Source organism: Impatiens glandulifera, chromosome 3 (genome assembly GCF_907164915.1).
Source record: "Impatiens glandulifera chromosome 3, dImpGla2.1, whole genome shotgun sequence".
NCBI lineage: Eukaryota > Viridiplantae > Streptophyta > Magnoliopsida > Ericales > Balsaminaceae > Impatiens > Impatiens glandulifera.
The window spans coordinates 30,099,714-30,114,999 of NC_061864.1; the positions used below are offsets into that span (position 1 = coordinate 30,099,714).

Sequence of the window (15,286 nt, forward strand, 5' to 3'; positions counted from 1 at the left end):
GATTCTTTTAATGATGTGAAATCTATCATTAAGTATGGTAGAGACAGTGTCACTCTTGATATTATTGTCAATGGTCTTAAGTGTAAGTAGTAGATTTGAGACACTCTAAGTGGGGTAAACAGTCTGGTGGGGAATTCATGCATGTGAGTGGTAGATCTCATGGTAGGTCGAGTTACCAAAAGAATGTTAGTAATGAGAGTTCTGGTAAGAAATTTCATCCTGCTAGTAAAAGAAGATCTAAGTCTAGGTCTAATGCTAGAAAGTGTTATAATTGTCATGATTCTAGTCATTTTATCAAGTACTGTCTTAATCTTAAGAGAAATCAGCATGTTGAAAATGCTAATGTGGCTGTTTGTGAGGACAATATATGGGTGATATTTTATGATTAATAATATATGTGATTATGCTAGCTTGAATTCTGTGTTATCTGATTCTTTGTACAAATCTGATTGGCTAGTTGACTCTGGTTGTACTTTTCATGTGACTCCATTTAGAGATTTGTTTTCTAACTATAAAGAGATTGAACATGGTTTTGTGTCTATGGAAAATTCGAAAAATTGCAATATTTTAGGAATAGGTGATGTATGTTTAAGGTTCTCTTGTGGTTCTGTATTTACTTTAAAGAATGTGAAGCATGTTCTTGATTTGAGTTATAATTTGATGTCTTGTGCATCTCTTAAGAATGATGGTTTGGAGGGAAAGTAGGGGAAATGTGTTATGAAAATTTTACGTGGGTCTCTTGTTATACTTACTGCTAAAAAGATGAACAATTGGTATGTGTGTCATGTTGAGACTACTTGTGACTCTGTTAACTTTGTGATTGGTGATAAATCTTTTCTTTGGCATAATAGATTAGGTCACATGAGTAACAAAGATCTAGAAATTTTGCATAAAGGTGGTCACTTTGGTAGTGAGAAATTGTCCCACATCCCCTTCTATGAATCATGTGTGCTAGGAAAACAACATAAGGTGAGTTTTCCCATCACCTCCTACCCAAACGTGTCTAAGTGTACTAATATCCTTGAATATTTGTAATGCTGATGTGTGGGGTCCTTCTAGTATTTCTACACATTGGGGGAACCAATATTTTATGTTCATCATTGATGATTATTCTAGGAAAGTTTGGGTATTACTTTTGAAACATAAGTCTGATGATTTTGAAAAGTTTAAGGAGTGGAAGATTTTGATTGAGAATCAAACAGGTAAGAGAATCTAAACTCTAAGGACAGATAATGGTCTTGAGTTCTGTAATAAACATATGAATGATTTATGTGTTACCTATGGTATTAAAAGACATAGGTATGTGTCGTACACACCACAGCAGAATGGTGTTACTAAGAGGATGAATAAGACACTTCTAGAGAGGGTGAGAGCTATGTTAGCGTCATCTGGGTTGTCTAAAAGATTTTGGGGGGATGCTTTGCATACTACTGCTTATTTAATAAATAGGTCCTCTAGTGTTCCCTTAGGAGGGAAATGTCCCGAATCTATGTTTTCAGGTAAACCTCTTGATTTGAGCAACTTGAAAGTTTTTTGATGTGTTGGCTATGTGCATCAGATGGTTGACAAGTTGGAGACTAGGTCCAAAAATTGTGTGATGATAAAAATGATGCAGCCAACATTGTTATAGAATCTGTCACTAATGCTTTACTTCTGTCTATTGATAGCCCGATAGATTCATGGGTTTTGGACTCAGGAGCGTCTTTCCACACTACTTCTCACAAAGAATTAATGGAGAATTATGTGCACTGGAAACTGTGAGAAAGTATATCTTGCATATGGTGAGCCACTATGTATTGTTGGCATGGGGGGCATCAAATTGAAGATGGCAAATGGTTCTGTTTGGAAGATTAATAAGGTGAGACACATTCTAGGTTTAATGCGCAATCTGATTTCTGTTACACAGCTTGATGAAGAAGGTCACAATTTAATTTGTGGAAATGGTGCATGGAAGGTGACTAAATGAGCAATAGTTGTTGCTTGAGGTCACAAAACTGAAAGGTTATACACGACTTCAACTTGCAGAGAAACAGTTGTTGTTGTAGTTGATGACTCGAAGAATAGTGAGTTGTGGCATTATAGGTTGGGCCATATGAGCAAAAAAGGGATGAAAATTCTTTTGAATAATGGACAGATTCCAGAATTGAAGTCTGTTGAATATCAGTTATGTGAAAACTGCATTCTTGGAAAACAGAAATGGGTGAGTTTCTTAAAGATTGGGAAAGAGCTCAAGAAAGAAAGGCTAGAGTTGGTACACACTGATGTGTGGGGACCTGCACCTGTTTCTTCTATTGGCGGATCACAATATTACGTAACATTTATAGATGATTTGACAATAAAGGTATGGGTATATTTTATGAAGTACAAGTCTGAAGTATTTGCTATTTTCAAGAAATTGAAGGCTTTGGTTGAAAATGAAACAAATCAGAAAGTTAAGTGTTTGAGATCCGACAACAGAGGTGAATATATCAATTCATATTTCAAAGAGTAATGTGTTGTGAATGGGATCAGTATGGTGAAGATTGTTCCCCGAACGCCTCAAAAGAATGGAGTAGCTGAACGAATGAATCGAACATTGAGCGAGCGTGCTAGAAGCATGAGATTTCATGCAAGGCTGCCTAAAACCTTTTGGGCAGAAGCTATAAATACTACTTCCTACTTGATAAACAGGGGACCCTCTGTTCCTCTTGAATCCAGAATTCCTGAAGAAGCTTAGAGCAATAAAAAGGTAAACCTTTCTTATTTGAAAGGGTTTGGTTGTTTATCATATGTTCACATTAATGAATGTGATAGGAGCAAGCTTGATCCAAAGTCTAATAAATGTTTTTTATTGGTTATGGTGATATCGAGTTTGGATATCGTTTCTAGGATAATCAAATTCGAAAGATCATTCATAGCAGAAATGTTATCTTTAGTAAACAGGTTCTCTACAAAGATTGTGTTGGGAAGACATCAGATGGTGATTCCAAGTTGGAAAAGACTAGTACAGTCGATTTGAGAAAATTTTCAGATGAATATATACCGATTGTCGAAGAAGAACAGTGGTTTGTTGAAGATGAAATCGTTGAGAACGTGGCCTTAGAGGCAAATCAGTAAACACCCGTTATATAGTTGAGAAGATCATCAAGGAATCGAAAACCAGTCGAGAGGTGGTCTCTATCTCTGAACTATATATTGTTGACAGATAGAGGTGCAACTGAATGCTATGAGGAAGCAATACAATCTGATGAATCGGTTAAGTGGGAGTATGTGATGAAAGATGAGATGGACTCTTTGACGTTGAATTAGACTTGGGAGCTCATTGAGCTACCAAAGGGAAAGAAAGCACTTCACAACAAATGGATCTTCAGGATTAAAGAAGAAAATGATAAAATCATGAGGTACAAGGGAAGATTGGTTGTGAAAGGATTTTAACAGAAAAAAGGTATTGACTACAATGAGATCTTCTCTCCAGTATTTGAATTGATGACAATCAGAACTAATTTGAGTTTGGTTGTGAAAGAAGACCTTCATCTTCAACAAATGGATATCAAAATTGCTTTTCTTCATGGTGATTTAGATGAAGAGATTTACATGCGACAACCAAAAGTATTTGAAATCAAAGGAAAATATGAGCTTGTGTATAAGCTTCAGAAAAGTCTGTATGGTTTGAAACAGACTCCAAGGCAATGGTACAAGAAGTTTGATAGCTTCATGAAAAGTAATAATTTTCTGAGGTGTGAAACTGATCATTGTTGCTATATCAAAATGTTTGATAAATCGTACATTATTCTACTCCTTTACTTTGATGACATGTTGATTGTTGCAGAAAGATTATATGAGATTAACAAGCTCAAGAAAGAGTTGTCTGGAAAGTTTGCAATGAAGGATTTGGGTGCTGCAAAACAAATCATTGGGATGAAGAAGTTCTCAAGCTTTCACAAGAAGAATATGTGAAGAAAGTTCTTAGCAGGTTTAACTTGTATGATGCAAAACCAGTTATTACCCCCTTAGTTAGTCACTTCAGACCATTTAAAGATCAGTCGCCTTCAATAGAGGAGGAGAAAAATTACATGGTCACTGTTCCGTATGCCTCTGCCATTGGTTGTATTATGTATGCGATGGTTTGCACAAGACCAAACATAGCACATGCAGTGGGAGTTGTTAGTAGGTTCATGAGCAACCCGGGTAGACAATATTGGGAAGCAGTAAAGTGGATACTACGATACTTAAGAGGAAGTACGGGTCTCGCTTTGTGTTTTCGAAAGTCTAATATGGGTTTGAAAGGATATGTTGATGCTGACAATGGTGGTGATGTTGATAGTAGGAAGAGCACAACATGGTACATTTATACTCTGGGAGGTACTACAATCAGTTGGGTTTCAAAATTGCAGAAGATTGTTGTTCTTTCTACTTGTGAGGTAGAGTATGTTGCTGTGACAGAGGCTACTAAGGAGATGATGTGGTTACAACCTTTTTTGCTAGAATTGGGTCAAGACTACGAGGGAAGTGTGTTGCGATGCGACAGTCATAGTGCCATTCATTTGGCAAAGAATCATGTTTATCATGGCAGGACGAAGCATATACAGGTTCATTATCATTTCATCCGGTCAGCTTTAGAAGATGGAGTATTAGCTCTTGAGAAGATTCTCGGGAGTGAGAATCCAACTGATATGTTGATGAAAGCTGTGAAAAATGAGAAACTAAAGTTGTGTGCAACTTCAGTTGGTCTTCTTCGTTAAGACACCGGATGGAAATCCACTACCGATCGAGAGATGATGAAGTTAGTCTCCAAGTGAAAGATTGTTGAGTTATATAGCATACACTTATAATAAACTCTACATTATTAATTAGAGTTTATTGGGTTTTCTTTTTATTTTGAGTTTGGGCTTGACCAAAATTATTTAGGTTTATTACCTGAATGTTTACCCTATAAATATATGATTATTAAGGGTTTACATTGTGAAGACAAAATTCTAGAGAGATAAATTGTAAGGCAAAAAACTATGTATTCTTTCTTCTTCTTTATAGTGAAATTTGGTGGTGCCTGAAGTGGACGTAGCTCAATTTGAGTGAACCACTACAAATCTGTGTCTTCTTGTGTTCTTCTTTCTTTCGATTTTATAGATTATTGCAAACAGGTCGAATTTGGGAGATACAAATCCTAACAAAAACTTCATTAATGATATCAAAAGTTTTGTTTCTCAATTTAATTATATTTTATATTTTTTAATAAATAAATAATTTTATATATATATTAATAATTATATATTAAATATATATATATATAACAATTTAATTAAAAATTAATTCGTAATACATTTTATTATTTGTATTAACATATTTCTCCCTCCATATTTATTAAATTTATCTTTAATATTTTTTAATTTAGATTAAAATATATACCATTATTTTAAATTTTTTCTTAATTTACTTTTTTTAAATAAATTATATATATATCAATAATTCTATTTATATTAATTATTTTATAATATATAATTATATATATAATTTTAAAAATATTTTAATCTAAATATTTAAATAATTTATTAAAAATTACAAATTTTATATATTCTCTCTACATATCTATTATTTATATAATTATTTTATATTTTTATATTTTTTTATCTTTTATTCAATAAAATCATTAAACATATATGCATACATAAAATTATAAATTAAACTCAACAAACAAGTGATTAAATGATTAATATTTCAAACTCGATATTAAGGCTCGAGTCTCACTTTGTGCAAATTTTAGAGTTTGCATTATAAAATTTAAATGATAATGATGTTGGTATTTGTGGGTACATATTTGAGAGAATGTTTGTGTGAATTTAAGGGTGATGTTAATAATGAAAATTCGAATTAGAGAGATTGAGGGAATGGTGGTTCGAATTTGAAGATAAAATCCTTGAAGGATAAGATATGATGAAATGTGTTAATTTGAATTAAAGGAATTGAGAGGAAAGGATGATCGTTAATAATGGAATCCTTAAAGGATAAGATATGATGAAATGTGTGAAATCGAGTTAGAGGAATTGAGAGGGAAGTAATGAAATCCTTACATGATAAGATATGATAAAGTATGTGAATTTCAATTAGAGAGGTTGATGGAATGGTGGTGCGAATTTGAGGATGAAAAAATGGTGGTTCGAACGCGATAATAGAAAATTTGAAGGATAAGATATGATGAAATATGTGAATTGGGGGAAATGTAGAATTTGAGGATAAAAGAATGGTAATTCGAATGTCGTTAATAATGAAATCTTTGAATGATATATGGGGTAAAGTTCTTTTTAAATTCTAAGTATATTTTATAATCTTTTTATAATATGTCATTTATGCATATTTTACTATTAATTTGAGAAATTGGTATAATTTGAAAAGATTAATTAAAAAATTTGACATCCTATCAGATATTTAGGGTAAAATTCTTCTTAAATTTTAAGTATATTTTATAATCTTTTAATATGTTATTTTATGTTTATTTTACTATTAATTTGAGAAATATGTATAATTTGAAAAGATTAATTAAAAGATTTGACGAGGAGATAATAAATATATTCAAAATGAGGTAAAATAAATGTTTATCAATTTTAAATTTTGACATTTTAACTTGTCCAATAGAACAAATATAAAGTTAACTTGACTCTTTTTAATGTCCATTTTGCAATTATGTTTTGTCTAATTTTTTATCATTTTTGTAGGTTAATTTTTAATGGTTAATTAAATTGTTAGAAAATTAATATTATAAATTCGTCAAAAATGAGATAAAATATTTATGTATGTACTATAATTATTTAATTTAAATAATGTGATTTGTTTTTCTATTTTATTTTCAATTTTTATCCTATAATATTTTTTAATTTAATTAAATAATTATTAAATAAACTTTTTTAATAGTATAATCTTGATTATTAATTTTAAATTGAAAAAATATTTTTGTAAATTATAATATAACGTATCAATGTTTGATAATTTATTTGATTAATTCTTGTTATGACTCGTAAAATGAATGGTCGTAATGTTAACTGTAAAAAAAAATTTTAAGGAATAAATATTCATATCCAAAAACTGTAAAAAAATATTTAAGGAATAAATATTCATATCCAAAGATAATCCAAGAAGATAGGGTAAATGATGGGTTCGGTAAGGGTAATAATCAAATAGCCCTTGATTTCCATAAGTAGTATGAAATAAGCTCTAGACTTATCAATTTATTATCAATTTGTTTTCCTATTACCCAACTTTTTTCCATGTGCATGCAAGAGAGTTGATAGTGACTTCCCATCAATAATATTCCATTTTAAGAGATTTGTTTGTTCATCATCTTATCTGTTCTCTCCAAGCAAGCATAAAAAAATTAGTCATTTATTATATAAAAGTAAATTTAATTTAGCCCATTGTGAAAGTAACTTTCAATGTTATATATATTATTATATTTGACATGACATAACTAATAATCAGGAAAGAATATAAGAATTATAGTTAGGTTTGATTTGAAAAAAAATTGGGATGGGTTCTATAAAATTAAAAGAAAAATTATGGAGGAAATAAGTGCATGTAAGTTTTTATCTTTTATTTTAAATTAGGTAAACAAATAATAATTAAATTGAAAAAAAAAATGATAAAAATAAATAGGGCTACATACGCCTAAGCCCTAAATAGGATTTATATGAAAGTAGTTGGTTTATGTATTAGAAATTTTATAAGATTTTATGATACAATTTTCGCTTAAAATGCCATAATGGTATGGTTATGAATTATTAGGTTAGTTTTCAACATTAAAAACAAATTATAAGACAATTTTATTTACTCCCCTAATTTATCTTAATTATTGTGTTTTTATTATTTTTGCTAAATTAGATCAAATATAAAAATAAATTGTTCAATAAAAAATAACAAACAGACAAATTGTTCTTTAATATCTACAAGTTCCAACAAAGGAATGGAGGGAGAGAAGAGAGGATAGGATAGCTTAGGATTGAATTTGTACTATTTGCATTTAAGAGATTGAAAGCTTTAACCCATTCCACAGCGAAGCAATAATATACTTCATATTAAATACAACCTTTAAAGAAAATACAAATTAAATTATTTTCAAGGCAACCAAATTATTTTGCTTCCACCTAGGCTTAAAAGGACAAAACTCTAGCCTAGATTTCATGCAATAGTGCAAAATAATTAAACTTTTCAAATTCCCAAACTAATTTAATCTACATGAATCACATTAGTTGAGTGCAAAAGAGGATAACACCAATTATATATTTTTCTTTCTATTGCTCTATATTAATTATTCGTAACCCCTTATTTCTTCTATAAGATAATTTTTAACCTGAAAAATTTTTAAGGGGCATTTTTTTTTATTTTAAAACAGTTAAAATTTTAAAAATTTTATAATATTTATACTTATTATACTCAAAAGTCAAAACTTCTCAAGAAACCCTCTATTTTTTAGGACAACTATTTCATATTCCAAAAACAAAACAAGGCTCAGATTTCATATCTATATATATAATGATGCTTAATTTTTAAAGTGTCCGGATTGCCGGGTCGAGAGCTGTGGTTAATTTGGATACTTGGGTCGGATTGTGGGTTTACCCGTTTTTAAATTTAAAACGGTTAAAAATAAAATTAAAAATGCTAGAGGTATGTTTCGAACTTGCAACCTAACAAAACAAGTACAACTCTTTAACCAACTAGGCTACAAAGACTTTATATTTTAAAAACAACACCAAATTTGATAAACGCGGGACGTTTTAACATTAATATAAGTTCAACTTTTTAACTAACTAATCTATATATATAATGATGCTTAATTTTTAAAGTGTCCGGATTGCCGGGTCGAGAGCTGTGGTTAATTTGGATACTTGGATCGGATTGTGGGTTTACCCGTTTTTAAATTTAAAACGGTTAAAAATAAAATTAAAAATGCTAGAGGTATGTTTCGAACTTGCAACCTAACAAAACAAGTACAACTCTTTAACCAACTAGGCTACAAACACTTTATATTTTAAATTCAACACCAAATTTGATAAACGCGGGACGTTTTAACATTAATATAAGTTCAACTTTTTAACTAACTAATCTATATATATATATAATGATGCTTAATTTTTAAAGTGTCCAGATTGCCGGGTCGAGAGTTGTGGTTAATTTGGATACTTGGGTCGGATTGTGGGTTTACCCGTTTTTAAATTTAAAACGGTTAAAAATAAAATTAAAAATGCTAGAGGTATGTTTCGAACTTGCAACCTAACAAAACAAGTACAACTCTTTAACCAACTATGGTACAAAGACTTTATATATTAAATTCAAACACCAAATTTGATAAATGCGGGACGTTTTAATATTAATATAAGTTCAACTTTTTAACTAACTAATATATAATGATGTTGAGTAAATGGATACTTGGGTCGGATTATGTGTTGACCCACCCATAAATTTAAAACGGTTAAAAATAAAATAAAAAATGTTATCCGTAATTTTTTTCACGGTTTTTTATATTATTATTACTCGTGCAAATGCACGGGCTAAATGCTAGTTCCAACTAAATCACTCTCCAAGTCTCCATAACAAAAAAAAAAATAGAAAAAATCAACAAATTATAAAAATAAGTCATATTTATTTTTGTAATATTTTAAAATATTAAGTACTAACTAAATAATCTCAATTATACATAAAAAGGTAAATAAATATTTTTAAGTAAAAATTAATAAAAACAAAACAAAAAATTCAAAATCTAAAAACTTAATTATTTTATTTTGCACACTAATTATTTACAAATAATTGTTATTTGATAAAAAAAAAACTATTTGAAAAATAAAATCTGGAATATTAATTCAAAACTTTGTTAACAGGAAAAAATAGTTTATTTTAGAATAATTGTGTATTTTTAATAATAAGTTAATAGATAAAACAGTCAAGGATTAGATAAATAATTATTTAAAAAACAAATATTCTTACTTTATATGATTTTAAAATATAAAAATTATCATTTAACTTAAATATTTCCAAATGATTTATATTTTATCAAATAATTATTTATTCACAATAATCAGAATATACTTTTTTTACGGCTCAATAGATTTAAATAGTGAAATTGTGATACTATTATGTCTCCCTTGCACGTGCTAACTTGCACGGAAACAACGTCAGTTAAATGATGACGACAATAATATAAATGTTTGTGTTATAATTTAATGGTTTATATTCATTAAAATATTACATTCAAATACTCACTTTTAAAATTTACACTTTATCATACTTTGGATTTATATTTATGTAATTATTTTTAACAAAACTTTAATTACATTTGATTTTAGTAATATCTTGTATAATCACCATATATATTTAAACAGTAAAAATATTAAATAAATCTATAAGAATTAAATTATGGAGATAAGTTATAATTAACAATAAACTAATATTGATCCAATTAAATTAAATTCACTTTAGGGATCTATTCATGATATTTTAATATTTTTTCAATACTAATTAAAAACAATTATTATTTTATTTGTAATGCAAAGAAATTATATCTTTCATATATTAACCATTTGATAAATATATTTAGCTAGAAGATTAGAATAACGTGATAAACTAGAAAGCTGTCTGTTTCAAATGAATGGATAGAGTTAAAAGATATGCATAGAAATTTGTCAGTACTCCCGTTTTGACTACTTTATTTCAAAATATGTGGAAAGTTTTTTTTTAAGTTTAAAATAAATACTATTATTATTTTCATTTTACTCATAAATTAATTTATTTTTTAATCATTTATTATAAACTAAATTTTGTTCAAAAAATGGATTCCAAACTAACTAAGAGTCTAAGACCCAATTGATTCAGAAACAAAACAAACCTAGATTATGTATGTTTAACTGTTATTTTTTTTTTAATACAAGTTTTTCCAAATATTTAGGTTTACTAAAGGCTTGTTTGAGGTTGATTTTTTTTTTCAGTTTTTTCATAAAAAAAAACTTTTGTTTGATTAAAAGTATAAAAAAACTTGTTTTTATTTTACTTTTACCAAATTATTTTTTATCCCTCTACATTTTTATTTAATAATTAATTTATATTAAAAAAGTTAAGTAATAATTTTGGTATTTTAAAAGATAAATAAATTAATTAAATATGTGATATGATTATTGAATTTTGAGATAAAAACTTAATTTTATCTTAATAACCAAAGATCAAACGAGCCCTTAATGTGGAGTTTTTTGAGATTTTATTATATTTAAAAAATATATATTTGATGAAAAAAAAGAGTGATTTTGAGTTTTTAATTTGTTTAATTATTATTATATATTTTTATTTAAAAATTAATTTTTATAAAAATAAAATAAAAGTATTCTAGTTAATAAATTAAGTTATTAAATAATTAAAAAAAAATAATCATAATAAGTATGATAACTTTTTTAATGAAAAATAAATGTCTTAAATTAAGTTATAAGAAAATATGTTAGTTTACTTAAATAGTGTCACTTGATTACTCTTACTTGGCACATATAATGTGACCAAGCTTTCTAATTCAAAATTCTGTAAATATTTTGGGTAAAAATTTCAAGTTAGATCAGAAAATTATTTTAGTTGAATTTTAAACTTAATATTAAATAAGTTACGAATTACAAAAGGAAGTTATCTATATTTTTTATACCAACATTTATAGGAACTAGCAAATTTAAAAAACAAATACTATTTTGTTATAATCATTATGTTGACACAATTAATTATTATAATGAAAAAATAGTAACGATTGACATGAAGTTTTGTATTTGGTATAAAAAAATATAATTAAATAAATTTGAATACATTAGTCAAAATGATAAGTTTACTTATCTTGTTATTAAATTTAAGATACAAATTTTATTTAAAATAATAAGAGTTTATTTTACAAGTATATTATGTATATATTATTATTTATATAAATAATTAAATTGTAAAATCGAAATTATTTATAGATTTGTAAAATTTTATCTTTATAAATTTAAAATTCTATAAATTTAACTAGCGTAAGAGTTACTTAAATAAAACTTATTAAAATCATAAAATTTTAAAATTAAATTTGAAATTTCATTTGATGACTAAATTTCAATCAACAACTATATGAAATAGATAAATTTAGTAAAACTAAAACTGTAAAATTGAATTTTAAAACTATATCTATTTAAAATATTTTAACTTAATGTAAAATGTTTCTATTTTAATTAACAAAAAAACAAATGGAGTACAACAAAATAGTGGCAAAGTGTAAGGTCTCTTTCATTGAAGTTGAATAAACAATTTATTATTTACAAATAATTGATTTGATGCATGTTTCTAACAAATATAAACCATTTTTTTTTTAATTTAGATTGGTATACTTAGACTTCATTGATTTTATAAAATGAAAAAAATTACTTAAAATATTTCAAATTAAACAATGTATTTTTATTTTTAATTTAAAAATCATGAGACCACTTTAATTTAATGTGTTTTCTTAAATATTAAACATGATATCTTTATTCTCTTAATAGTGGTATTTGAGATACTTTTAAGTAAAATTTATGTTGTGCTTTACTTGGTAACCGTCCAATTTAGTCAAGTTTAACTATTTTAATATCTAATATTTTTTTTAAAAGTGTAAAAAATTATAAAAAGAAGTTATTAAAACAAACAAAAATTATTGACTAATTTATTTTTGAACAAAATTTATAATTTATTTTAAAATAAAATCACTTTTTTCCATTTAAATTAACTTTTTACTCAATTTTTTTTTTATTTCAATCACAACTTCCACACTAATCAAAAATTAAATCACTTTTTTCAATTTAAAAATGATTAAAATTGATTATAATATTAATTGTAAATACTATCCCATAGACTCCTGTCAAAAGTGATTATTTGATTCGTTTAATAGTTATGACCTAGTAAATTTGTGGGGGCCACCACCAATGAGAGATGTTCATGGCATGTTTGATTTGGTTAATTAACAAGAACAATTACTGTCTATTAGTTAATGGTCATTTATTTGCAGTATTGGTTAAATCAAACATGACTCAAGGACTATAAAATAAAAAAAATAACAGTGGGATTCCATCAACTTCCGGCTCAATAAAACCAGAGGAGGGAATAAGGAAGAAACAATAGTAAATTATACACTGCAAAGCTTTTGGGACAGGAAGAAAAGTACAAACGGGGATAGAAGGTGGTCTCAGCTCATCTCTTCAAATCCTTAATCTTTTTCATTTATGCTTTTCTAAATATTTCAGATTTCTTCCATTTTCTTGTTTCTCTCTCTAGAAATTAAAGAAATCAGAGGAGAAGAACATGGAGGAGAAGAAAGTTGAAGATGTCATCAAACCAGAAGAACCCAAACAAGAAGTAGAAACCAAATCAGACAAGCCGGCTGCCACTGAAGAGAAGAATTCCGATGAATCGAAGGACACAACTCCGCCGCCGCCACCGCAAGAGATTGTGCTGAAAGTGTATATGCATTGTGAAGGATGCGCCAAGAAAGTGCGAAGATGTCTCAAGGGATTTGAAGGTGAGAGTTAGAGAAATCGATTTTTAATTTATGGGGTTTCTTAGATTTGACATTTTATTAATGGGTTTGTTGTTCAATGTACAGGAGTGGATTATGTTTTCACGGATTGTAAGAATCAAAAGGTGGTAGTTAAGGGGGAGAAAGCGGATCCGGTCAAGGTTTTCGAAAGGATTCAGAAGAAGAGTCACCGGAAAGTAGAACTCCTGTCACCGATTCCGGCGGCGGCGCCGCCTCCACTGGTGGAGGAACCGAAGATGGTAGAGGAAAAAGAAACCTCCAAACCAGAAGAAAAGAAAGAAGAGGTGATTAAAGTGGTACTCAAAGTTAACATGCATTGTGAAGCCTGTGCTCAAGAAATCAAAAAGAGAATACTCAGAATGAAGGGTAAAATCTTTAATAGAGTTTTAAATTAAACCCACTATAGATTCTTCTTCAAAGAATTCAATTTTATGAATCTAAATGACAGGAGTGGAGAATGTAGAGCCAGATCTTGGGAACTCACAGGTTACAGTGAAGGGTATTTTCGTCCCTGAGAAGCTTCTACATTATGTGTATAAGAGAACCGGTAAGCAAGCTGTAATATTGAAGAACGAACCGGAGAAGAAAGAGGAAGAAAAAGCTAAGGAAGAGAAGAAGGCTGAAGGGAAAGAGGAGAAAAAGGGAGGTGATGATGCTGCAAAGGAGAAGAAGGATGGCGGTGAGGAGGCGCCGGCGCCGGTAGGAGGAGAGGACGGCGGCGGCGACGCCGTGAAGGTGGTGGAGATGAAGAAGAACGAGTTCTATTACTATAATCCACAGATTCACCAAATTTACACTCAAAGCCAAAGGTATCCTAACGAAGGGTATGTTTACCAAAACTACCCCTCTCAGATGTTTAGTGATGAGAACCCTAATGCATGTACTGTTATGTGAAAATGAGGGTAAAATGGGGAAATCACATGATATCGAAATTTAGTAAAGTCTTGCTGGTAAATTATTCATGGATTTTTTTTTTTTACTGTAGGGTGTTTTATTTTTGTGGATGGAACTTTTTTTTTAATTGCTGTAATGGTTAACTTATTTTATAATAAAATATTATTATTTACAAGAATTTAGACAGATGTGATAAGCTCAGTGACACAGTGACAAACATTTTTATTTTATTTTGAAAAAATGGGGTTAAGTTTGATTAAATGATTAGATGATTGAGTTTATTTATAAAAATGTATTTTTATTATTTAATATTTATATTTTATATTTTATATTTTATTACAAAATATAAATTTGAAAAAAATATGAGGAATTTAGACTAGTTTAAAACCTGATTATTTTAAAGTAATTTAGTTCGTTTTGAATTATTGAAAATTAAATTATTTAGATAAAATATTTTAATATAAAATATTTTAAAAATAAAATGTTTAATATATTTTAGTTTATAATTTAAAAAATATGATTTATAAAATAATGTGAGAGAAGTCCCTCACATATGTCTGTTTAGTGATGAAAACCCTAATGCATGAATTGTTATGTGAAAATAGGGTAAAATGGGGAAATCACATGGTAATAAAATTTAGTGAAGGATTTTTTAACTGTAGGATTTTTGTTTTGTGGATGGAACTTTTTTTTTAATTATTGTGATGGTTAGCATATTTTATAATAAAATATTATTATCTTTAAGAATTTAGACAGAGGTGATAAGCTCAGTGGCACAGTCACAAGGGTCCCCAGTCACAAGCTTTTTTATTTTATTTTGAAAAATGTGGTTAAGTTTGATTAAAATATTAGATTATTCGGTTT

At 28.1% G+C, this 15,286-nt stretch overlaps 1 protein-coding gene across 1 annotated transcript; it reads left to right on the forward strand.

The window, feature by feature from the left end:
• Positions 1 to 13,193: 13,193 nt before the first annotated feature.
• Positions 13,194 to 14,503, forward strand: LOC124932760 (heavy metal-associated isoprenylated plant protein 7-like). The gene is made up of 3 exons (XM_047473440.1): positions 13,194 to 13,510; positions 13,595 to 13,894; positions 13,977 to 14,503. Exons 1-3 carry the CDS (start codon positions 13,294 to 13,296, stop codon positions 14,420 to 14,422), a joined length of 963 nt encoding a protein of 320 aa, XP_047329396.1. The 5' UTR covers positions 13,194 to 13,293; the 3' UTR covers positions 14,423 to 14,503.
• The last annotated feature ends 783 nt before the right edge of the window (positions 14,504 to 15,286 follow it).